Source organism: Anser cygnoides, chromosome 2 (genome assembly GCF_040182565.1).
Source record: "Anser cygnoides isolate HZ-2024a breed goose chromosome 2, Taihu_goose_T2T_genome, whole genome shotgun sequence".
Taxonomy (NCBI): Eukaryota; Metazoa; Chordata; class Aves; order Anseriformes; family Anatidae; genus Anser; species Anser cygnoides.
In genome coordinates, this window is record NC_089874.1 from 146860172 (window position 1) to 146887251 (window position 27080).

General features: G+C 35.6%; 1 protein-coding gene across 4 annotated transcripts in view; it reads right to left on the reverse strand.

Annotated features, from left to right (window-relative positions):
• The window catches only part of CSMD3 (CUB and Sushi multiple domains 3), a 712079-nt gene that overhangs the window by 300110 nt on the left and 384889 nt on the right, over positions 1-27080 (reverse strand). For all 4 annotated transcript variants that reach the window (XM_066990669.1, XM_066990670.1, XM_066990673.1 and 1 more), the window contains 6 exons: positions 26886-27068; positions 25535-25861; positions 14856-15050; positions 8542-8680; positions 3893-4080; positions 1352-1540 (listed from right to left, as the gene is read on the reverse strand). In XM_066990669.1, the coding sequence (XP_066846770.1) occupies positions 1352-1540; positions 3893-4080; positions 8542-8680; positions 14856-15050; positions 25535-25861; positions 26886-27068 (1221 nt within the window). The remainder of the gene's footprint in view (positions 1-1351; positions 1541-3892; positions 4081-8541; positions 8681-14855; positions 15051-25534; positions 25862-26885; positions 27069-27080) is intronic.

The following is a 27080-nucleotide window of genomic DNA, read 5'->3' on the forward strand; positions in this document are numbered from 1 at the left end:
AATATAGCCCCCCTGCCTGTGAGCTATGGGAACTCTGCAATTTCTCATCCCATGAATTAGACTAAGAAACAGAATCATTTAGGTTTGCTGAACAGAGTGCCATTTTCAGGACAGTGATTATTCACTCTCTTTTCTACCACCACAAATTTCTGGTATCATCATACCCTTCCATGTTCAACATAGTCATATATAAAATATGAAGCATTTGCTAACTAATTAAGCTAAAGGCTTAAGGAAGACCCTGCTGTTCAAAGACTCCATAATCTAAAGAATGAAATACAGTGAAAACTATTATATTTACATATGGCAAGTCACACATCCATGATTCAATAAACGCTTTTTAGTCTTCTTTCAAGTTCAGCTTTTACCTTCTGAGTGTTTTGAGACACTAAGAGTTGTTTTAGGAAAATATACTATCACATGCTTTACATAGAATTTATGTATTCAGTAGATTTTTTTTTAATAAATACTAGCTTAGAATTAATTGAGTGAATTATTCCTGATAACATTTTTATCATCAGAAAAGCATGTTCCATATTCAAAGGAAAATATTTATTTTGAGAGGAAAACAACTCAAATATACACCCTAATAAAAATTACAATATACTTTCTTAATATTAAATATAAATGATATTACCCTAAGAGGATAAGTGTCATAAAAATGAATAATTCTCAGAAATTATTAATTTTTCAAGCGATTCTGTAATGACATTCTGGCAACTCCGAAATATATGAAAAAAAAATGTTACTTGATACCATTTTTGTCTCATTTAACAATCATAAGCACAAACATCAAATATCATATGGCACTAATCAGTTCTTACAGTAATTTAAGGGTGACAGGTTTTGTTAACAAATTAGGAACAAAACAGGAAACTGGAGAAAACGCACTTTTTGAGTCAGGTAAAAATAAACCTCATCTCATGTTTTGTATATCAACACCAAAGACAGATATCCAACCACAAATATTTGTAGTTTGTAACAACTTCTTTACAAGAAAATACACATTAACCTTACGTGCCTTGAACTAACTGGTAATCAGCTAGCTCATGGTAACATATATTCAGATATACATATCTTCAATAATCTTCCGATTTAAAGAATTATAGAATCATAGAATCATTAAGGTTGGAAAAGGCCTCCAAGATCATCTGGTCCAACCATTTATATATCATTCTCTCCTTTTATTACTAAATATCTCATCACATAGACATATATAACCTTCATTTCGTCCAACTGTATTATTTCTTAAAATTAGAGGTTTTATAAGCTCCATTTAAGTCATTTGACTAATATTTTGGCAAAATGTGTAAATTTTAAGGTACTATGTATTTTAACCATTCATTCTTACCATCACAAGTTGGGAGTGGGTGACTCCACCAGTGGTTTTTTTCACACAGCAAAGGCTCCTCATGACTTAGCCTATAACCTGGATCACAACTAAATGAGACAGTGGATCCTATAGAGAAGTCATGTCCATAGCGGCGTCCATGCACCGGTATGCCAGGATCCAAGCAAGAGTAAGTATTAACGGTTACACCTAGATTATAATAAATGAATAAATAAATAAATAAATACATTTAAACCAATTTGTTTGCTTGTTTGCTTGTTTGTTTGTTTGTCTAAGTAATTCCCTGTACTGGGGTGGTGTGGGGCAAGGTTCTATTATAAAGCATTTTCAGTGATTTACAAAGCAATTATAAAGCATTTTCATTGATTTATCCTTGACATTTGTTTCTCTGAGTTACCACTGTAGGTCATTATAGCCAATGAATTGTGTTCTGCTGATATTGCAGACAAAAAACATTGCATAATTTAGTGTAAATTTATGTTGATCCTATCTCAGTAATGTTATGCTATGATTTATAGAAATTGTTTTTATATAAATTATTTTCAAGCCTAATGTTCTTTGATATGTGAGATATTGGGGAGACAAATAAAAATGCAGAAAAAGAAGTAAAGATGAGCTGACTTGATACAGACAATATTTGTATGTGCTAAAAAATTAAACATTTTACATTATTTTCCATTGAGAATATTAACTTGATTATGAAAGAATTAGGGGAAAACAAAGAACAAAAAACTCTAGGAATATTACTGAGAGTTAACAAATTAGAAGAAACAGTTGGTGTAGGATCTTCTGGGTGTTTTTTCCTTCTACAAAAATTCCTACACATAAGCCTTAGGATATCCTTCATTACAAAATAATACAGCGTGTAAAGAAAACGATAGCATAAAAAAAATAAAAACATAAAAAAGACATCAGCTTTCAATAGGATGGCTGAAGAGAAAAACACGGAATCATTTAGCATTATTATCATCCAGAAAGAGGAAAACAGAATTGCACTGTACTGGATAATATAAAACAAAGAAGCAATAAAAATTAAACAAAAATAACATGTATACTGAATGTCTGTACATAAACAGAGTATGCTAAGCAGAAAAGCTACTGGAAATAGTTTATTTAGTGTAAAAATTATTAAAGATGCATATTTTTAGAATTCTCTTATAGTATAGTATAAACTGAATTTTCATTCTTCACAAGTTTAAAGCAGAACTCTGGAATGGGGATCAATTTTAATGAAAATGCATTTTATAATGAAATTGAAGAATTCATACGTTTGAAAAGAATATTCAGGTTCCCTTTCAAAATTTAGTTAATTAAAAGAGTAGATATAAAGGCACTTCTAGTAAGTGCAGCTTTCCTCTTTTTGCTGTTCACATTCCTGAAATGTAATTTCTACCATTAAGCATTATATATTTAGCCAATTATTTTAAGAATTAAACGGTCTTTGCTGGGAGCATTAATCTAGTTTTCCTAATGTGTAAGGATAGCTATACCTCAAATTTCATAGAGGATGAGAACTTAACAAAATCATTAGTTCTCCACAATGTAGATGATAAACATGGAAGTACGTGGGTGAAGGCTGAGACAGTAAAGAATTTTGTATCTAATAGTAGATTTGCTGGGATAAAATGCCAGAACTTAACATTTAATGGAGTTCAAAGCAGCCAAAATTTTAAGTGGCAAAGTCCACATATTATATTTAATATCCTTATCATTAGTGATCAGAAATAATGTAAATGGTCAAAAAAATGGTAAAAGATTAAGAACATCTGAAAATTCCTTGGTGGTAGTTCCAACAAGTATGAAATAGAAATAGATAACAATATGTTCTTGATGACAGTAATTACAAAAACTATTTTTCACATGAAAATATGATTTGGTAAAACAAACACATACTTAGAACAACAAAAAGTAAATGACATGATACTATAGCAAGTTACGTGAATTTTACACATTCATAAAAATACGAAATCTTACTGATACTTTCTACAGTGTAGTTTATATGACTGTAATAAGGGAAAAAGAATACTTCTACATAAGATTTATAATCAACAAATCACATACGGGTTTTTAGATCCTTAAAAATCCATAATCGTGCAATTCAGTAATTGTTTTTTCTGCTCATTAATGTAAATCACATTTCCTATTAGCTTTAGAATTTCAGATCCATCAATCAGGACAGTAATTCAGACACTTGCTTTAGAATTTCGTAATTTTCCTGATTTTATGCAGTCTTATACATACAAAAATACATTATATAAAAGGTAAGAATAACAAGACATAATAGCAACATCCAGAAGAAAGGTATTTGCATGCCATTCTTATCTTCTGATTCTTAAAGCACTGAGTACTACAGTAATGACATTAAGTGAAATTACTAGGCATTATTCTGCAGTTTCATATTACCAAACCTTACTCAATTTGAAAAAAATAGGAGGCCTGACTCAGCAGCCTACCAAAGACAGAGCATTTAGACATTTATATTTTTAAGACCATGATAAGCAGAGATGAGGAAATCAAACCACACAGTTCACAATGACTTACTTTCATAATGAATCTTGAATCCATTGTTAGAACGGCTGTTGTCAGTTGTAAAGAGAAGATAAATGAAATTGCTACTGCTAAATAGGAACTGTGGGACCTGAGTACCATTGTAGGATCCCAGAAGTGGAGATAATAAATTTGGTCCATCATGAACTTCCAGAACATCATAATTGAGTTCTGTCTGAAATCTGGAATTGAGGAAACATCCACAGGTACAAATATAAGCCGGTAAACCAAACACATAGCAAGTATGTCACATTTTTAAAACTATTCTTCTTTCCTGACTATAATATTTTAATTATTTCTCCACATATCTACTTTACAATATCAATTATATTATTACATAATTAATACAATAACCACATTTCAGGTTAGTGTCCTGGTAAGATGAGAAATAAGTTTTAACTCCTTGAGCAGGTTTGTATTGCAGAAAAGTAAAAAAAGTAAGAAACTTTTAAAAGAATAATAAAACAATCCTGGCTTGTTAGCAGAGATTAATATTACTTCCATACACTATTTTATATCACATAATGATTTTCAATTATGGAAAAATAAAGTAAATGATATAGAGGTTAGGTTTATATGTTCCTTTATTGTATCTATTCCATTTGGCACAAATATCATCAAAGTACTTTATATTACCAAAAATCATACTCTGACCACCTACCCTCAAAATTGCCTATAAGCAGGGATAGAATCACTTAAATCCTCTTTGATAATCCTGTCACTTTGTGCCAGTCATGGCTCAGTGCAAAGTAGCAGCAGAAGTTAGGTTAAAAATAAATAAATAAATAAATCTTATTTAGAAAGCACTACAAAGTGAAATGTCCCTTTGCAATCTGCATGTGTGCTGTCTTTGTCAAGAAAAAACAGAGTATGACAATGCTGCTAGATACCTCCTTGTTCTTCTTGGTTTTGATGGTATCACCAGTCCCAAACCTCTGTTTGTTATTTTGACATCAGTTTCTCTCTTGCAGTGCTAGATCTTACATTAATCATATTGCTTTAATAGAATCTCTGATGAATTACTGAAAAACCCTTCCAGCATTAGAAAGAAAAACATTAACAACAGGATCCTTCAGATATTCCTAGCTCTCTCTCTGATTCACTTAGATGCCTAATTCAGCTTTGTGAAATCCATTCATGGAACTGCATGACTAACAACAATGTACTGAAGAACTCTGTGTTTCGATATTTATGTCCCAGGCATCTTAACCTAAAATCTAAAGGAGTCTGGCAAAAGAAGAGAAGCCAAATTAAACCTCCGGAACATGTTTTCTTTTATTTCTGTTCTGATCATATAAATAACATAAAAAGAGTGCAAAGAAATAAAATAATAGGGAGTTAAAAAAATAAAGCAGGATAAGCCTAGAAGCCGGACAGCTGAAAATTTAGGGGAAATGAATGTTGTTTTTTTTTTTTGGCTAGTGCCCACATGAGCTCAGAATGATATGTTTCTAAATCAAAAATATTCTTTGCTTCTGTCAGACTACAGTGTTCTTTCCTCCTTAAAAAGCCACTAATCTTAAATTAACCTGGATGCCTTCATTGCTGTGTTAAGTCTATTCTTATGGAGGACTTTCCAATGTTCAGTCAAACGGACAGGAGTGAAACAAACTTTAATACAGAAGGAGATGCACACTTTTTATCTTATTTGACCAGCTAAAGCTGCTCTAATATTTATAACATGCATCTTTGTTTTTGAGACAACCTGTCAACTGTATGTGGTGTTAGGATATAAGCAGAATACCCCAACACACAGTGTATTCTCATTAGTCAAATGTGACTAGTGCTCCAATCAGTAGTTTGCTGATTAACATCCCTAGCATTTAAAGGCTCATAATTAGGCTTCATGATAAACACTTCATTACAATGAAGAATGGCACTCACATTTCTCACTTTCATCATTTCAACTCAGCCTGCATAGCTACTGACTTACAACAGAAATCCAACAGATTATCATAGCTATGACTGTGTAAAAGGAGTATACTTGTCAGACTATTTATTAACAGTCCTGAAGCAAAATATGAAAAAGTCCTTATGAACTCCCTGAAAGCACTAAAAGAAATAGCTATTATTCTCTGTCTGTAGTTCTCTTTCCTTTAAACCTGTGTGTCAGGCTTCATGGCATAGGAACACAATAGTACATACAGGCATCAAATATGGTACCATGCAATGTCTCGAGAGAAACCATGGGAAGATGAGAGATAAAAAAGGGAATATAAGCTGCTGTACAAGTGATAAACTGAAAGTAATGTTAAGGTGTCACTCCGCAGGAAACATGCATAAGAATTTTCCCCATTCTCTTGGAAAATCTAAAAAGAAAGGATATAAAGATGCTAAATGTATAACATATTTACTGAGATATATATATATATATAAAAAAAAAAATCAAAATCAAAATACTAATGGACCATAGAATTCTGAGTATTTGCACCAAGAAAGGCTAAAAATAATATTCCTCTGTTTTTCAGGACAAAGATGAAATGTTAAGAACTGGACAAAATATGAGTTTTTGTTTGTTTGATTTCTTTACTTTTAAATCACATGGGAAAGCCACTTGAATATAGCTTTAAAGGTGGATATTTAAAAAAAATTAACCTCCAGTCTTTAGGAAAATCCTGCTGAAGGTTTGCAAGTAGAAGGAACAGAATAAGGACAGACTAGAATGATTTTGCAAAATAAGATAATGTATCCATTTCTCAGAATATCAATTTAAATTATAAGAAAAAAATGTCTAAGTAATATATATATGTATATATGTATATATTACACTATGATCATTTATTTCACTATGAGGTTTACATAGTATTTTTTTAATTTACATCCAAACATATATTTCTAAATGCATGAGAGCATACATAGATGTATTTTTACATGCAATCCTGCAAAGAAACACAGAAACACAGACCCCTATATGTAAATAGGGCCTATCTGAATTCACTCTGTTGTATCTCACCAATATAGAAAGCATTCCTATTTATGGCAAGTGACAAGACTGTCTAGAATGAGCATCAATGGAAAATGAGGAAGTGTGACAATGTGATCAGGTTATAAAGAGAACAAGAGCTCCCTCTGTGATATGAAAAGATCACATCTTGTTCTTATTGCTCTTACCTACAAGAGTAATAGAATTTGTGCAATTTTATGACAGGGTTTTAATACATTATAAACCAAAAGTATACACTCAAGACTGACAGATTTAATAAAACCCAGGTGTAAAGAAAGAAAATCCATCTGACACAGAATTTTCAAAAATAAAAAGGCAAATGCTTTTCATTTTGAAATGACTGTCCACAACATAATTTGTTGAAAATGAAATACAGAATTAAAAATAGATTTTTTCAAATGATCTAATATTTTCTCTTTTCAGAAATACGAGTTATTGAAAGTTCTAACATTTTTATTATCACTTTGATTTACAGAATCACTGACATGTCTGAATTTGAATTTGTGCAAAATTTGCTAACTTCTCTTTTCTACTTTAATTAGCAAAAATTTATATTTTAAGCTGATTCACAACACCTGTGTGTTTGGAAGATTAGCTTTCGTTTCATACCAAGGATAGGAAATACTTCTGAAGGATTTATATTACCTGTCCTCTAACTGCATATAACATCATGTAAACATATTATTACAGTGTAAACTTTAACACTAAAAAAAGCTTTTAAACCTATCACAATGAGATTTTTTTCTTACAGAAGATCTTTATTTCCATATCCTGCTTAAAATAAATTTGAAAATGTATTAAAATGAAGCAGTATCTTCTCTTCAGATTGAATGTGACCAGGACCATTCAGAAGATGCTGTATATATAGCAACTGAGAAGTACTTGTATGATATTTGTGCATTATAACTTTTCAAAAGACTTTTTTTTTCTTTTTCTCTTTTTTTACTGGATCATCATCTAATTTCTTAATATTTACAATTAAGAATAATCTAGGATATGCTTAAAATATGTAGAACATATGGAATTTTTTAATTACATTTCTTTTTATGTTTTTTCATAGTGAGTTTAAATTCAACATCCACAGCTTGCTACCATTAGAAACTTAAGGCACCTAACATGTTTCATTCCTTTGAATCAGGAAGGGATGTAACAGGAAAAACTTAGCAAAAGTGAACTGCTGCAGTAATTTGGGGAAACTGTAATTCCATCCTGCAAGCACCACTCCTTTTAGAAAAACAGATCAGATCAGATGACCTCGTAAATATTCATGATGGATTAAAAAAAAAAAAAAGTATTTAATTCAGTTTTGACTGTTAATTCAGATTCTCAGAGTTGAAGATTTCACACATTTCGGAAAGAAAATGGCTTCGTAAGTATAATTTATCACAGTAACACAGTTACAAGCAAATTAAACATGTTAATCTTTATAAAGAGACCAAGCTATTAACTAGGGCAGACAGACTTAATATATGCAAAAGGTAGGAATTTCAAAAGCTTTTCAGTTCATTGAAGTGGAATTTACACTGAAGATAAAATTCATGCTCTGCAGGCACTAACATGTTTTGGAAAATTCTACCCAACAATACAATTACTTGATTTCAGAAAAAGTGAAAATTAAGTTTAGGATAGAGCTAATAAACTATTGCTTCTGATAAAGACAAAACTGAAAATATTAAATAAGAAAAATATTAGCCAAGACCTTTCAAATGTAATTTTGATAGAGTGTCCTGGTTCAGCTTCTATCACCCACTCACAATTCAAGGAGTCTTTATAATACCCAGGCCAGCCTGGAGAGAGGATTACTCCACTGGGAGATGAAAAATGCCCACCACATGGAGCTAAAAATAAAACAAAGACAAAGGTGTAATAACACAAACTTATGATAAGTAATTAATCATTATCGATTTCATTATAGCATATTTATACTTAAATTAAAAAAATCCATCTGCAGGAAGATGCAACAACACTTGAAGCTGACAAACTCTACAGGGCTTGGAATTAGATGGAGAGGACTGAATTATAGATAAAGAACTGAATTAAGATAAAATTAACATTATTCAGAAAGTGCTGACATAACCTTTTATACTGTATTTTTACAGATACAATACAGTTTACTGTAATAAAGGACATAGAGCAAAACACAGTGTTTAAAACCTGGGATTGTTTCTGCTTTTAATTATGAGCAGAGAGATTTGAAACAAAACAAAACAAAACAAAACAACAACAACAACAAAAAAACTATGCAGAAGTTTCAGTTGAATATTAAGCTTGAAATTAATAAAATTTCATTTCAGCTTTGACACAGATCCACTGTGAGATCACATACATTTTATTTGTGAGGTTGGCAGTTCAAATTCCATATTCATGAAACCGATATACTTACCATTTTTACAAGATTAGCTAATATTTTTGAAGCATTTGGCAAATACATTTTAAATGTTGTAAAATATCCATAGTCAAACAGAACTATTAGAAACAATATGTACTATTTCTCTCTGCAATAGTAAGCAAAGATGAGCTATTAAGACACAACTAAAAATAAAGTATCTGATAATCACATTCAAAGCTTTTTAATGGCTTAATGATGCATTAATTACAGGAATAATCTCCACAGCTGTAGGTCTTGCAGAGATGTCTGCATTCCTGCTCGAGGTGTCACCTAGAGCAGGTTGCCCATGAGCAGGTGCAGATGGTTTCTGAAGACCTCCCAGGAGGAGATCCAAAACTTCTCTGGGAAACCTGTGCCAGTGTTCTACCTCGGCAGTAAAGTGCTTCCTGATGTTCAGTTCCTGTGTTTCAGTTTGTACCCATTGCCTCTTGTTCTGTCACTGGGCACTACCAAAAAGAACCTGAATCCATCCTTTTTGCACTCTCCCTTCAGGTATTTATAGATATTGCACAGATCCACCTTGATTTTCCTCTTCTCCAGGCTGAAGAGTCCCAGCTCTTTCAGACTTTCCTTATAGGGGAGATGCTCCAGTCATCAAATGAGGCATCCTTCATCATCTCAGTCAATGGTCCTTTTTTAGACCCCTTCCAGCATGTCCATGTCTCCCCTGTACACAGGGGAGCACAGAACTGGATGCAGCACTCCAGATGTGGTCTCACTGGGGACGAATAGAGGAGAAGGATCACCCCCTTTGACATGCTGGCAAAATGTTGCCTAATGCAGCCTAGGATACCACTAACCTTCTTTGTGGTGAGTGTACATAGCTGACTCATGTTCAACCTGGTATCCAGGTTCTTTTCTGCCAGGCTACTATCCAGCTGGATGGCCTCCAGCATGTGCTAGTGCCTGACGTTGTTCCTCCCTGAGGACAGGATTTTGCACTTCTCCTTGTTGAACTTCTTGAGATTCTTGTATGCCCATTTCTCCAGCCTGGCGAGGTCCCTCTGGATGGCAGCACAAACTATCAGCCACTCCCAGTTTCATGTCATCGGTAAACTTGCTGAGGGTAGAATCTGGCCCATCATCCATAAAGCTATTTATGTATTTAATTATCAGAAGACACATACATTTATTTATTTATTTATTTATTTATTTATTTATTTATTTATTTATTTTGTTTATTATTACTAGTATCATGTAAGTATCCGGTTAGAGGGCAGAAACTTTTGGGGAAAAGAAAGCTGCACTGTAAAGTGTCAGCACTCTTTCAATTCACTCTTTATGCATACAGGGTTACACAATGATGAAAAGAAATCTGCTACATTTTATATGTCTTACTGTATTGTTGGCAAGTCTCTTTACTAAACAGTGCATTTAAAAAAAAAAAGTTTCTTACATTTCATAATTTTTTTATTTATATATATTTTTTTGCTTAGACACCTCATACTGTCTGCAAAGCATTTTTTCCGCTCATTTTGATGAAGCAGCACTGTACATGCTACTGTCTAAATTATTCTGGACTTCTCCATTACAAAAATGTTTTAATTTTGTTCCATTTGACACACCTTCAAATTGAAGATCATGAATTATCATATATTTATCTGATCTCTATTTTTCTCAGGAAATTACCAGGGTCCTGTATTGAAATGATGAACTGTTGTAATGAAGCATTTTATATTTTTAAGGACATTTTATATTTTTAATCCCTTCTTTGTCCTACTGTGTGGAAAAATATATATATATATATTCTAAAAGCTATATAAAATGTAAAGTTCAGAACTAACTATATTGCAAACATCTCTAAATATGCAATTTTAGAGTTTTAGTCTCCCCAGTCCAAACCCCTACCTGCTTGTCTTAAAATATCAATTCTCAAATTATACCTTAAGGTCCTTTTGTCAAACTACCTTCATCAAACACTATCAGTCAAACAGTACAGTATTTAAACTAAGAATTACATCAATAACTGTAAGGTTAACATTAAAACATTAATCATCCCTACATTTTATTGTATGTAACTACTTATGCATATCCAAAATACATATGGAGTTGATATACTACAAAATATACTAACAAGAGTAATACCAGATGGTCTTATCCTGAGCCAGTGTACTACCATAGTTGGCACTTAGTATTGCTAAATTTGTGCAAAGCTCCACTTTATCACTAAATTTACATTAAACTGTTAAAGATTATATTTGGAAAACAGAAAAGAACTCTTACAAAAAATGCTTCTATGAATATTACATTTGAAATAATACATATCTCTTTATTAGATTGTGTAAATTCACTATGATTTCTCTTTGTATGTGGGATCTAACATAATAGTTTTGCTTTGATGTTTTTGTTGTTTTCTGTTGTTTAAAGAAAATCTTTCTTGTCCTTCCCATGATTATGGTTCTTCCTGATGTCTTCAGTGCAAATTCTTTATCTGACATTTACTATCACATGCTGATTTCCCAGATCCAAGAATCCTTCCCTTCAGAATACCTGGGTGACTGGGCTTATCTTCAAGAGCTTTGCTTTTCACCCCATTTTTTTTTTTTTTTGCATTGAGTTTTAGTCCCTGTTCTTTCTTCCAGTTCTATTTGGTGGTTGACTGGCAGATTTATACCCACTGTCAGTGGGTTAAAAACAGAATACTAGAAATATACCATAACCAGTGTTTGTCATCAAACAGAATATCTTTGTCAAACATGAGCTTATGCCAATTACCAAAAAACAGTCTTAGCCTGATCTACGAATTCCCACAAATCCATTTCTATTTATTTCTATTTCCTTGCATACTAAGGTACGGCAGTTGAGTCAGGAAATTTCTATGCATGAGTATGAGGAAAACTTTGAGGATGACAGGCTAACTTTTTTTTTTTTTTTTTTTTTTTTCCAAAAGCTTATTACTCATTGTAAGCATTACAGGAGTCATGCAGGTAGACCAAGAGCAGAGCTGCAGTCCATGTGTAGCTGGACTATATTACAAGAGATTATGCGAAAATCCTTCATATGACCCTCACACAAGGAAGATGAAAGACACAGGGACATGAATCCTACATGTAAATGCATAGTGGAATCACAAAATCAGGACTCCTCTGCTAGGTAAATGAAGATAGGAGCCAAGGGTGACAACACACACAGAGGCAGTTAGTGCCCTCACCAACACAGCATCATTGCACACCATCTAGTGCATCTAATGCATGACATTGCTAGTCGGTTGAGGGAAGTGATTCTCCCGCTCTACTCTGCACTGGTGTGGCCTCACCTCGAGTACTGTGTGCAGTTTTGGGCACCGCAGTACAAAAAGTGGAGAGTGTCCAGAGAAGAGCAACTAAGATGGTGAAGGGCCTAGAGGGGAAGACATATGAGGAGTGGCTGAGTTCACTTGGTTTGTTCAGCCTGGAAAAGAGGAGGCTGAGAGGAGACTTCATCGCAGTCTACAGCTTCCTCACGAGGGGGAGTGGAGGGGCAGGCGCCGATCTATTCTCGCTGGTGACCAGTGATAGGACCCGAGGGAATGGAGTCAAGCTGCGACAGGGGAGGCTCAGGCTGGTTATCAGGAAGAGGTTCTTCACTGAGAGGGTGGTCGCGTGCTGGAACAGGCTCCCCAGGGACATAGTCATCGCACCAAGCCTGTCGGAGTTTAAGAAGTGTTTGGACTATGATCTCAGTCATATGGTCTGAATTTTTGGGTAGACCTGTGTGGAGCCAGAAGTTGGACTCAGTGATCCTTGTGGGTCCCTTCCAACTTGGGATATTCTATGATTCTATGATTTGAGTAAGGTGAGAAGGACTAGATTGGTGACAGAAAAAGGGTCTGGTGACATTCAAGTGACTATCAGATGAATGATGAAGCAGGAGTTGAAGGGGCAGGGACTGCCAGCCCCAGGCTGAGCTGAAGTGGGGTCCTGGGCCATGGACAGGGCTGGGGGGAGGCCCCAACAGAGGCTGCGGCAAAGCCTGCCTGTTGGTGCGTCAGGCATATTGCCCTGACAAATGAGTATGCTGACCCTACCCACCTGTACCACATTGATTATTATATGGTTCTCTCCTATAAACTGTAACAGAAGACATTTCTGCAGTGAAGAAAAAACTTCACAGTAGTCACATTCAGTATCTCCTGGTCAGCGTGAGGAGTTCATGTCTTTGACTTGGTATGTATGACAATGAGATGATGAGGTGTGTGAAAGGCAAGCAGACTTGAGCTTATATGAAATGGCATTGTGTTATGAAGTCAATAAAAATTCAAAACACCCCATAAGACCAAATTAATTACAATAATAGCTTAAAATTAGATTCATTTGTCTTCAAGCTGTATCTTCAATCTTAAAAATATACTTAATTCTGCAGTAGATAAATACACTTAATTCAAATATACCAGCTTCCCAATCCTAAGGATTCCAGTCTATGTTCCATCTAGAGTCTCAGACCATTTGAGCCATCTGAACCATTTAGAATGTATGGTTCAGACTCTGGTATAGAGATAGACATTTAAAAATATTCCCATTATTTTAAATATTTTATTAGCAGTGCTAAACAGCTCCATAAACACCATAATAAAGTAAGGTCCACGACTGTGTATCATCTAGGGAAACTGACCCATCTTGTATCTATGAAACCATTAGAATTTTGAACTTAAAGTTAACTGGATATGAATAGTATAAGGAGTCACATTCATATATTAAAATTAAGCAAATTTTGTTAGGAAGGCAGTTCAATAGTGAAAATCTGAACTAAGCTTTTATTTAATATAAAACGTAACAGACTGTTTGTAAATCACATATTATATCATCATCGATCAAATTGTATTTTTTAAGAGGTGAAAAGATCTTAAAATACAGGAAATGTAATGAAGCAAATTTTATATTTTTATACCTCTTAGTATAAACAAGTATACAGAAATATTCTTAACATTGTTTTAGAGGTTGTGATGTATGGGAAGTACTTAATTTCTTTAATGAGAAAGATCAATTGTCAAGAGAATCTTCCAGAGGCTATGTGTCATTGTGGATAGAAGAAACATAAATCGTGCAACAGACAACTAAGACCTCTCTAATGGTTTAAAATATCAAGATCTGAAAAGAGATCAGCTTCTCCATTCTAATCTAATATGGCGCTGAGTGCTCACTATTTAAAATCATTTACCTGTCTGAAGTCAGAAGTTAATAATTGTATTTTGAAGAAAACTTTCTAAATGAAACTCGGTGAAAATAACTGAAAAAAAAAAAAAAGAATTTGAAGGACAAACTTCTTGACTACTAAATACTAAATACGGCGTGGCAAATTGAACTTAGATGTTTCTATTTGGAAACTGAGGAACAGAAATCTTCAATATATTTCAGTCAGATTCAGTGAAAACAGTGATTTTCTTTCCTGCTATTTCTTTCTCCTATATATTGACAAAGCTGATCAGGATACTGATTGGAGTGGAATTTAAAAATGAAGACATCAATATTGTTGGTGTACTGTTAGCACTGAATCTCATTGCTCATGCCTCACTAGACTCCTTATTATGGAGTTGATATTACAGGAGCCTTCTGCTATCCATTATCAAAAGTTTGAATTCCCTTTAGTCACAATTTAAAAGACATTACGCTGAGTCTTCATAAATCAGAAAGAAATATTATACATACCTCCACACTTAGGAATAGGTCCACTCCACATTACTTTTCCATCCACTAACATGCAAGTAATTGTTTCAGTTCCCTGTGTTTTGATAAATCCTTCCTCACAGATAACAGAAATTGAACTCCCCAACTGAAAGTTGTCACCAAAACGCCGGGCATTGATTGGTACTCCAGGATCAGGGCACTCGTTATGTCCAAATGCTATGTAAAAGGTTAAAAAAAAAAAAAAAAAAAAGGCAGGGGAAGGAAGGAGAGAGGGTAAATAGTGTGATAATTTTTGCAAGTAATTTGTCAGAATTTTACTCTGTCAGTAAAACCGAACCATGTAAGTAAATTTTACTCTGTTAGTAAAACCAAACAATGAGAAAGTAAAGCTTGGCCAACAGCAGAAAATATACACTGGTAGAAAAATTGTCTTAAAATATGATAAAGTTCTGTCAGCATAAATCTCAATTTGGACAGCCATAGTGCTGGCAGACTGTGATGGCTAAGTTCTTCCCAGCGGCCCATCATATCCAGTGACAGAATGGGTGAGAACTTTACATCAGAACAGTAGGGCAGGCGTATGTGATATAATCGATTTGTTTGTTTGTTTTTTAATTTACTGTCATATTCACTACAGCTGCACTGACTTCAGTGTGCCTGATATTTCTATAGTATGTTTTTTTGTTTTGTTTTGTTTTCGCCAAACTAAGAGCTTGTGATAGGGGCGATGTTGGAGAAAGAAAGAAAATCTGAAATTTTCACCATATGGTTATATTTAAGGTCAAATAAATAGTAAATTCAAAGTTTTGTACAAATCCTTCAAAATTTCAAGTTCATCTATGAACAGATTAAAAAAAAAAAAGTAAAAAAATTCCATGTATATATCTGGAGATACAGTAACAAAGATAGTCCATGTTTATTACTATAGGATTCACCTTATATTGGGAGACCATGGTCATATTAGAACAAGTCCAGAGGAGGGCCATGAAGATGATCAAGGAGCTGGAGCACCTCTCATATGAAGACAGGCTGAGAGAGCTGGGGTTGATCAACCTGGAGAAAAGAAGGCTCCAGGGAGACCTTATAGTGGTTTTCCAGTAAATAAAGACTAGAGGAAAGCTGGGGAGGGACTCTTTGTCAGGAGTGTGGTGATAGGGCAAGGAGTAATGATTTTAAACTAAATAAGGGTAGATTTAGATTAGATATTAGAAAGATATTCTTTACTCAGAGAGTGGTGAGACACTGGAACAGGTTGCCCAGAAAAGTTGTGGATGCCCCATCTCTGGGAAGGCTGGACTTTGAGCAACATGGTCTAGTGGAAGGTGTCCCTGCCCATTGTAGGGGGGTTGGAATCTTTAAGGTCCTTTCAAATCCAAACCATTCTATGGGAACAGACAAATTTATCTTCATACCAGAAGTGAACAAAATCATATTTAAAGCAATATTGTTCAAAGAAAAGATATGCATTCATTCTCTATTATATTCTGTAAAAAGAATGCTGCATATAAATATTAGATTTTAAAAAATGATGTTTTTTTCAGCAGGAACAGATATCACAAGCACAGTATCCACCTTCCTCAGGTGTGATGATTTAAACTTATTTCTTCATAAGAATGCCTGTATATGAAGGAGACATCAGGCAGAAGATAGGACTATATGCTAAAAAGATGATTTTTCACAATATTTTTCTGCAGTTTTACTTATACATCTGTTAGACAAAATGTATCCAAGCTACCTCATGAAATTTCCCAAATGTAAACATTATTCAAAAAGAAATATTAATTTCTTAAAACATATTTAAGAAAAATGGATTGTTCCACTTTATTTCCAGGAGAGTATTCAATTTACTGTTAACTGAAATCAAACAAGGTAATCATATTAGTTTGCTTTCACGCTTTGATTGCTTCCTGCAATGTGCAAGTATTCAAGAAGGTTCAACAGACACTCACACAATAATTATGCTAGTAAAATAATCTTTACAGAAAAATAAAAGATACGAAGAACTTCCAAACATGTTAGTATACAAAATAAAATGGAAATGTTTTATTATTCTTATTGTTACTATAAATAATATCTACCTTTTTAAGAATATTTATTGTATATTAAAGGAATGCAAATGTTACACTGCTCTGGCAAGGATACAGATCATAACATGATTTTTAAATCAAAATACTTTTAAAATGAATAAACATCCTTCTTCCCTTTCAAGAAACTCTTATATAAAGATAGCATATTTTTTACTAAAATTGTTAAATCACTTTGTATGAAGCAAGACTATAATTAAATATTATTAATTATAATAACAACATTATTAATTATTATTAATTATAGTAACGACACATGTATTGGGAATAAAAATAGTGCTTCAATAGTTATCTACTACTGGAGGATGGCTTTCAAAAATGATGCAATCGTATACTTTTTCCACTGGGGTCACAAAATTTTTGTCAATACATTAAACATATTTCTCACTTTTAGTGAAGGACTGATTGCATGTTTTTTTCTTACTAGCTTCAGACCAACCACACAGAGATAGATTTTTAATAGATATCTGCAAATTTAGATAAAAGTTAACTCCAGGTATAGTTTGCTTATGTATGACACCAGCTTATTAAGGTTATAACTTCGGTTTATTGCTCTATATTTCAGCTCAGGAACTGAGTTATGCTGCTACTGTTGCTCCTGTGGAACTGACTGCACTGCATGGGGTGGCTCTGGGAGGCAGGAGAGTGACAGATAAGCCTTCCCAAAAACAGTTGTTCCCTCAGTCTGTCCTGGCTGCAGTTACGGTACTTGATTCAGTATTCAGACTGCCTATACTTCTGAAAAGATTTATGGTGGAAATGTAATAGTAGATATGACTGAAACTGAAAAGAAAAAGCACAAATTTGTATATTCTTAGTATTAATACGTGAGCCATCATCTATAGATCAAGAAACAATAGAAAAGTTCCTCATGAAATATTACATGTAAATAGGAGATACAGCTTTCTTGACTTTTACTTATCCACTATTGTGTTTGCACTGCTATTTCAAGCAGAATCCCAAAAAAGCTATGCAGCATAAACATAGTATAGGGTGACGGTTAAGTACTCTCAGCTCTGATATTAACTCAGAAGGATTTTAAAACCTGCATTTTGCATCAAAAAATGTGAAGAGGAGGAATGGCAAAGATCTGAAAAGACAGGAAGGTAGGAATGAAGCTAACTGTAACCATAACATCTGGTTTGAAACCTGCTCTGAAAGGTCCTTGGAAACAGGGCCAGAAAGGAGTAGTCCACTGGCATGATTAATTGCTTTGGTAGACTGTCCTGTGAAGAGTTTTAGCTGAAAAGTCTAGCAATGGATTTGGAATAAGTAACTCTTTCAGAGGAAAAATATCAAAGAGCAACCAAGTTAAGAGAATATCAAGTAATAACTGATATTTCATTAAAAACAAACAAACAAACAAACAAACAAAAAAACATGAAAAGTTGTTAAAAGTAATGTAAACAACTAATAGGTTATTTGGTACTGTTACTCGTAAACTCATACTTCTATGTAGCAAACAACACAGTGTGAGGAATTCTATCCTGGGAAGTACTGAGGCTAAAAAGTCTAGCAGGAGGGAGTGCCAGCAAAAATGTCTTGTGATGGATATACCCTATCACAGCAATAAAATGGACTAAAGCAGTCTTTGGATATAAACACAGCGCCTGGGAATGTCAATGTCATGGACTACTGAGATAAAATCACTCAAGTAATTTGGCTGATGTCAAATGACCAGACACACTTCCCCCAACCTCTGACAACTCATTCCTCTGTCAGTGAGGAAAGGAGAGGTAGAGATAATTTTTCTGACTTTTTGGTCTTCTTTGTATTAAGTCCTTTGTCAGAGAAGCAATAAATATCCATACAACTTCACATGGGTCCAACTGTTGCAGAGAAATTAATGTACACATTTTGCCTGTCCTGACCTAAACTAGGAAATCTAGACTGAAGCAAAGCAACTATATAGCTGCACTGATGTAATTTATGCGACTATATTCAGATAGTGTGTCTAGTTCTGATCTCCATAATTCAACAGAGATGTAGATAAAGTGGGAAGCATTCATAAAAGAGTCACAAATGTGATAAAAGGTTCAGAGTTCTCCCTTAAATTGACGAGTCCAATGCATTTAGCTTATCAGAGGGAAGATTAAGGGATGACTGAGTTTATAAATAACTTCAAAGAGAACAGAAATGTCATTAAGGTCTCCTGGGTTTGGGATATAAACTGGAAGTAATGAGCCAGGAGTAAGTATGCAGTTCAAAGCAACTTAAACCAATGTAATTTCAGGCAGCTATGTTCCTATTTTCTCTGCTACCCAAGAAAGCACCTTCCAGCCTCATCATCTCTTTGACATCAACAGCAGTGCATAGGCTAGATATAAGTAAACCCATACACGGATCTGACCTCACTGAAACTCACAGCTTTTGGAGTTGCTAGGTCTTTGGTTACTTAAACATTTTCTGCATCATCCATTTTCATGTCACACAGTTCTGTGGGCTTGTTCCAAAATTTAAAATCAGTTAGATTTCTAATGAGTTATCAGATTTGCTGAAGACTTGGAGTAATTCTAAGATGAGATATTTGAAAAACAAAGCAGTTTTTGTTTAATTCCAAGAGAAGCTGAATTTAGGTTTAATTTTACTGAGACAAAAATAATTATCTGAAACCACATATGTCACTGTAATAAAAACAAATATGGGATAAGAACAGTTTGTGAGAAATGCTATTAAAAAATCAGATCATGTACTAGCAGATCAATTTTACTCTTCTTTATCCTATAACTAAGAAACTTATCAATGAAGTTATTTATGCTAATAGCTTACATTATTTTTTGAAAAGACTAATTATGTTGTACCTTTTCTGTGATACACTGTTTCTACTCTTGAAGGTGAAAAAAGAGACTGATAGCTTTGAAAAGGTTTGGATATATACACAGGGGAAGTATTAGCAGAAAATGGATATTTTTAATTAACTTTGGGTTTAAAATTGCCAAGACAAAGAGAAAATTATATTAATTCCATATTTATTCTGTCTTGGTGTTCAACTATTTATTGTGGAAAGATTACTTCTGTAACTTATCAGACTGCAGCTGTCTTTACTGAAGTAAGATTGGACACATTTTCTTCAATTATTTTCTCTTTTGGAAGTAGATATTAATTACAGTTAAGAAATGCACACACACTTCCATTCTAGCTTAAACATACCCTCCCCCCAATAAAAACATATATATGTTAAACTGCTCATATATATAAAATAATTCTTTAAAATAGATCTTTTAGAGTGAGTGAGTTTCATTATACAACTAGTAAAAATTAGTATTGTATTGTTACTTCTTCATTAAAATAAAAGTGCACCATTTGGCATTATCAAGACGTTATTTGATGTGATTGATAGTTGACTGATATCATAATTAGTCTATCATGTAAAATAGCTAAACAAAATATAAAAGGTGACAGGAGATAACTGGCTTCTCTTCCAAAGGCTAGGTACAATTCAGAGCTCTAAAGACAGAAGCCCAACTACTATTTACTGCTGCAGCTCTGAATGGCAGCCTAGAAATTTCTCTCCCTGTGTCTGTTACAGCTTTAAGTTAGAAATATATTAATCAGGATATAAATAATATTAATTTACCTTCAGCCTACATGTAAGCAAACCAAAACAGTGTGACTAACAACAGTATTTAAGAATTCTTTTTAATCTTGTAATGGTGTTGCCAGACTCAACATATAATCATTTTACATAAGCATGTGAGCAATTTGATTACCAAAAAGGAGGGATAGGCAGGGCAGGTGAGGTAGAGGTGTTATGCTGTACATAAAAGAGAGATTCACAAAATCACAGAATCATCTAGGTTGGAAGAGACCTCCAAGATCACCGAGCCCAACCTCTGACCTAACACTAACAAGTCCTCCACTAAACCATATCACTAAGGGCTACATCTAAACGTCTCTTAAAGACCTCCAGGGATGGTGACTCAACCAGCTCCCTGGGCAGCCCATTCCAATGCCTAACAACCCTTTCAGTAAAGAAGTTCTTCCTAATATCCAACCTAAACCTCCCCTGGCACAACTTTAGCCCATTCCCCCTTGTCCTGTCACTAGGCACGTGGGAGAATAGACCAACCCCCAACTCTCTACAGCCTCCTTTAAGGTAACTGTAGAGTGTGATAAGGTCGCCCCTGAGCCTCCTCTTCTCCAGGCTGAACAATCCCAGCTCCCTCAGCCGCTCCTCGTAAGACTTGTTCTCCAGACCCCTCACCAGCTTCGTTGCCCTTCTCTGGACTCTCTCAAGTACCTCCATGTCCTTCTTGTAGCGAGGGGCCCAAAACTGAACACAGTACTCGAGGTGCGGCCTCACCAGAGCCGAGTACAGGGGCACAATCACTTCCCTAGACCTGCTGGCCGCGCTGTTTCTTATGCAAGCCAGGATGCTGTTGGCCTTCTTGGCCACCTGAGCACACTGCTGGCTCATATTCAGCTGACTATCAACCAATACTCCTAGGTCCTTCTCTGCCAGGCAGATTTCTAACCATTCATCTCGCAGCCTGTAGCACAGCTTGGGGTTGTTGCGCTCCCGGTGCAGGACCCCGGCACTTGGCCTTGTTGAACCTCATACAGTTGGCCTCAGCCCATCGGTCCAGCCTATTCAGATCCTCCTGCAGAGCCTTCCTACCCTCAAGCAGATCAGCACATGCACCTAACTTGGTGCCGTCTGCAAACTTACTGAGGGTGCACTCGATCCCTTGCCATTAGGGATGATGTGGTAGAAAGCTTCTGGGTGAAGATTAAGGGGAATGGACAGTAAAGCAGATGTCATCATGGAGGTCTACTATCAACCACCAACCCAGAACAATGGCACAGATTAACTATTCTACAGGCAACTGAGGGAAATCTTGGGACCAGTTGTCCCTGTCCTGATGGGAGACTCCAGCATCACAGACATAAACTTGGAAAATCATACTGCCACAACAAGTACGGGAAATTCCTAAAGCATGCTGAAGACAACTTTCTGTCTTAAGTATTGAGTGAGCCACTAGGAAAGGTGCCCTCCTAGATCTGTTGTTTGAGAATAGGGAAGGCATTGTGGGAGATGTCATGGTAGACGGCTGTCCTGGTTTTGGCAGGGATAATTTTATTCCTAGTGGCTCTTATGTTTCATGTTTTGGATTTAGGAAGAGAATAATGCTGTTAACACACTGATGTTTTAGTTCTTGCAGAGCAGTGTTTACACTAGGTCAACGGATTTTCAGCCTCTCATACCGTCCTGCCAGTGAGGAGGCTGGGGGTGCACGAGAAGCTGGGAGGGGACAGAAACAGGACAGCTGACCTAAACTGGTCAAAAGGAAAATTCCATATGACATGTGGATCATATCATATCATTCAGGACAATAAAAACTGGGAAGGTTGGCGTGGGGGGGAGGACCGCTGCTTGGCAACTGGCAGGGCATTGGTCAGTGGGTGGTGTGCAATTGCATTGTGTATTACTTTTTTTTTTTTTAATATGTTTATTATTAATAATATTCTTTTTCCATTCCTTTTCTATCCTACTAAACTCTCTTTATCTCAAATCATGAGTTTACTTTTTTTCCCTTCCAATTCTCTCCTCCATCCCACTTGGTGGGGAGGGGAGTGAGTAAATGTCTGCGTAGCGCTTAGCTGCCTTCTGGGTTAAACCACAACAGTGACTGTCTTGGCTGCAGTGATCATGAATTAGTTGACTTCAACATTTTTGGTGTAAGGAGAAAAAAGGTCAGCAGAGTTGCCACCACGGACTTCAAGAGAACAGACTTTAAGCTTCTGAGGGAGCTAGTTAGCAGTGTCCCCTGGGAATCTGCTCTAGAGGAATTAAGGGTCCATGAGCTGTTTGCTTGTCAAAAAACACCTTTTAAAATCCCAGAAGCAGACAATCTCATTGTGCTGCAAGTCAAGCAAGTGGGGCAGAAGACTAGCCTGGCTGAACATGGAATCCCTCCTGGAACTAGGGCAGAAAGAGACAGTATATGACCTGTGGAGGCAAGGTCTGGCTTCACAGGGAGATTGCAGAGCTGCAGTTTGCATTGAAAAGTAGAAAACAAGAAAACCAATACCCAACTTGAGTTGCCAGTGTGGTGTCAGACAACAAAAAAGACTTTCTGAAGTATGTTAACAGCAAGAGGAGGTCAAAGGAAAACTTTAGACTGATGCTTGGAGCAGATGGTCACTTGAAATGTAACGAGGAAAAGGTCAAGGCATTTAATGCCTTTGTTACCTCAGTAACAGTTACAAGGGCTTCTGGGCTGCCCAGACCTAAGTGTTGGAGGACCATGACTTTCCATCTGTGGTCACTGAAATTGTAAGGAAACAGCTGTATCAACTTAATGTTCCTAAGTTCATGGGGCCTGATGGCATTCACCTCAGAGTGATGAAGAATTAGCAGATGTTATAGGTGGACCCCTCTCAACAATTTACCAAAGGTCATGGGAGTCTGGAGAGGTCCCTGCTGACTGAAAGCTAGCTAGCATTATATCCATCTACAAAAAGGGCATGAGACAAGATACTACATACTTGTAAGTCTAACTTCAGCCCCTGGAAAAGTTACGGAGAAGATTGTCCTGGGGGATATTGAAAGGCACTTAAAGAACAAAGCTGTTATCAGGCATAGTCAACATGCATTTATGAAGAGAAAGTCCTGCCTTAGTGATTTGTTCTCCTTTTATAATAAGGCCACCAACTTGGTGAATGAAGGGAAGGCAGCTGATGTAATCTTTCTGGATTTCAGTAAGGCCTTTGATACTGTCCTTCACAGTACCCTCTGGACAAATTGTCCGGCTGTGAAATAAACATGTTCATTCTATGCTGGGTGATGAACTGGACCAATGGTAGAGCTCAATGTGTTACAGTAAATGGAGTTACATCTGGCTGACAGATGGTCACCAGTGGTATTCCTCAAGGCTCAATTCTGGAGCGAGCTCTGTTCAACATTTTTATCAGTGATGCGGATGCAGGATTGAAACTCATCAAGTTTGCTGTTGATACTAAACTGTGAGGTGCTGTTCACTCCCTGGAGGGACAAGAAGCCTTGCAGAGGGATCTAGATAGATTAGAGCACTGGGCGATTAGGAATGGCATGAAGTTCAACAAAGGAAAATGCTGGGTTCTGCTCCTGGGAAGGAGTAATGACAGACACAATTACAGACTAGGAGACAAGTGGCTAGAGAACAGCTCAGCAAAAAGGGATCTGGATGTGCTCTTTGACAACAGGCTCAACATGAGTCAGGAGTGTGCCCTGGCAAGCCAAGAGACCAAACTGCATTATAGGGTGCATTTAACACAGCACAGCCAGCCAGACAAAAGAGGTGATTTTTCCCACTATGGTTAGCGCTGGTGTAGACTCATCTTGAATAATGTGTGCAGTGCTGGTCTTCAGAATATAAAAAGGATGTTAAGGTACTTGAAAGCATCCAGAGGAGGGCAACAAAGCTGGTAAAAAGGATGGAAGTCATGTCCTATGAGGAGGGGCTGAGAACACTTGGGTTGTCTAGTCTTGAGAAGAGTCTAAGAGGTGACCTCAGTTCTCTGCAACTTCCTGAGGAGGTGAAGTGGAGAGAGAGGTGCCAGTCTCTTCTCACTGGTAGCTTTTGACAGGACACACAGGAATAGCACAAAGCTGTGCCAGGGGAGGTTCATACTATATATAAGGAAAATTTCTTTGTGGTGAAGGTGGTCAAACACTGGAACAGGGTTCCTACAGAGGTAGTTGATGCCCCATGTGTGTCATTGTTCAAGAGGCATTTGGACAATGCCCTCAGTAATAACCTTTAACATTTAGTTACCTCTGAAGAAGTCAGGCAGTTGGACTAGATGATCTTTGAAGGTCATCTGAACTATTGACATCCAACTGAACTATTCTATTCTGTTTTATTCTAAAGGCAAAGAAAAATGAGTATAGTTGCACACAAAAGGTACCCAAGTAGCAAAACATTGCCAGAGGGCAAGATAAGCACAAGGGGCTGCAAATAGCCAGCACATCATCCTGAATACACAAAGATGACTGGTAAGACAAAAACGTTAAAAGATGTAATACTACCAATGAGAACAAGATATCTGTTTGTCAGGGAGTGGAGAAAATAGCTTAAAATCATCAGGCATATGGAAGGAAGATCAGACAAAAAGAAGATAAGGTTAGTGCAGTTCAACATATCAAATAGTTCTCATGGCTCCTCACCTTGACCTCAATGACTAGGAACCAGCAAAGATTGCAGCCATCAGCTCCAGGGTATTATATATTCACAGCTAAATTAGTATATGAGTTCTCAGTCAGTTTTGTATGTGTAATGATAACTATGTAACATTTAACCAGTAGCACAAACTTAAAGTGCTTTTAACAAATTTATTATAATTTTACAATTTGAAAATGACCTAATTTTCAGTCTTCTAAACACTCCCATCACAGTGATCTCTAATGCAGTGAGTGATAAATATGCACGTTTTCAGCTATAACATTGCATCTGAAAGGCAATCTGAAAACCTAAATCAAGTATTTTTTAGGTATATAGGATTTGTGTGAAGGTGTCCTGTATTAGTGTAACATCCTTTTTACATGCTTATATATTTCTCTCAAACTATGTTGAAAACAAAACATACACTTTCATTAAAAAACAAAACAAAACAAAACAAAAAACTATTACTCACTGTTGTAAGTGATGTTAAATCCACGTCCTGACATGGAATGGTCAGCTTGAAATTCCAGCCGCAAAATATGACCATTACTGGTAAGATGAGAAGGAACTTCAGCACCAGTAAATGTTCCTATTATAGGAGAATCTGGAGAGTCACCATCTTTAACTGCAAGGAAGTCAAACTGAGATTCCAAGTCAAAGTCATTAAAAGAGAGATGGATTCGGCTCCCAGGATCTGAAATTATTGTCCAGATACAATTTAAGTTATTTCCATATCCTTCTGGATAATCAGGTGAAAGAACAGTTCCCATTGGTGCAGTGAAATTGGAAAGGCAAGGAACTGCCAAAAAAAAAAAAGACAAAGACATTAGACAATAGAAGAAAACAATTTAAGAATGATTTATATGATTTATAAGAGATCTTAAAACTTGGAACTTGGTTGTTATCACAGCTGCATAATTGAGCATTTGTTACAATCAGGTGTGAAGCCAGAAAGGAAGGTTGTTGAGCCTCCAGGTAATAATGAATAGCCTTGTTGCATTGGAAACCTACAGCAGCCCTTATAATGTTCTCATGTTCAACAGTCCTTAATCAGTTGGCACCACTTATTTTCTCCTTTAGGGAACTGTTTAGATGAACAGGCCTCTCACAAAGACCACTAAGATTCAAAAGGTCAAGAGTACCCTTATCATTTGTTGTTTACACAGAAGCTCAAGATATTAACTAGCCTCAAAGAGACGAAAGAGTTGTTTTGCTTTTATCAGGATAATATTTTATATTCAACCATTTCAGTTAAGCCATATTAAATTGCAAGGATGAAAGCAACTGATTGCACTCTGAATATATTTGATCTGTAATACTTTAGTGGAAATGTTAAGGAAGAAATGTGTTGCCACAGACACTTATCTCAACATTATTTTTACTTATGTTGCGTAACGTAAATGATAAATGATCATAGATATGTATAGCTCTAAATTCTAAATTGTGTTCAGGTATAAGACATGGGGAAAAATCTGTAAATAATTTAAACCCTTGATTACAGTTCAGCAATTGGTAATCTAGGGAAATATATTAACTTCTTAGAAAATCTACAGCTTCCTATAAAAAAGCCAATAATAAAATCTTACATCAAATCACATAAAGGCAATTCTTGTAATAATAAAAGAAAAAAACATATTTTAGCAGTTGTAGAATTTTTATTATGCATAGCCTTTAGGGAAACCCACCACTGAACAAAAGCAAATTCATTCTGTCAGCAGAATTAATTATACTATGCTTTTTAATCAATCATACAAATTATAAGTGAAAATGCATTATAATGCTACGTATTGTAAAATAATAATAACAAAAGTTTTGTTACATACAAATACAAATTGGTATGTTTGCAGACCACTGGTTATTTTCTTGGCAAATGATAGATTTCTCTCCGATTAATTCAAATCCAAACTGACACTCAAATCTTAAAACATCCCGGTTGGAAAATCCATCCCCTTCTCTGATACCATACAGTGGTGTTCCAGGATCCCCACAGCTTTCCTTTTCAATTTCTGTTGAAATAA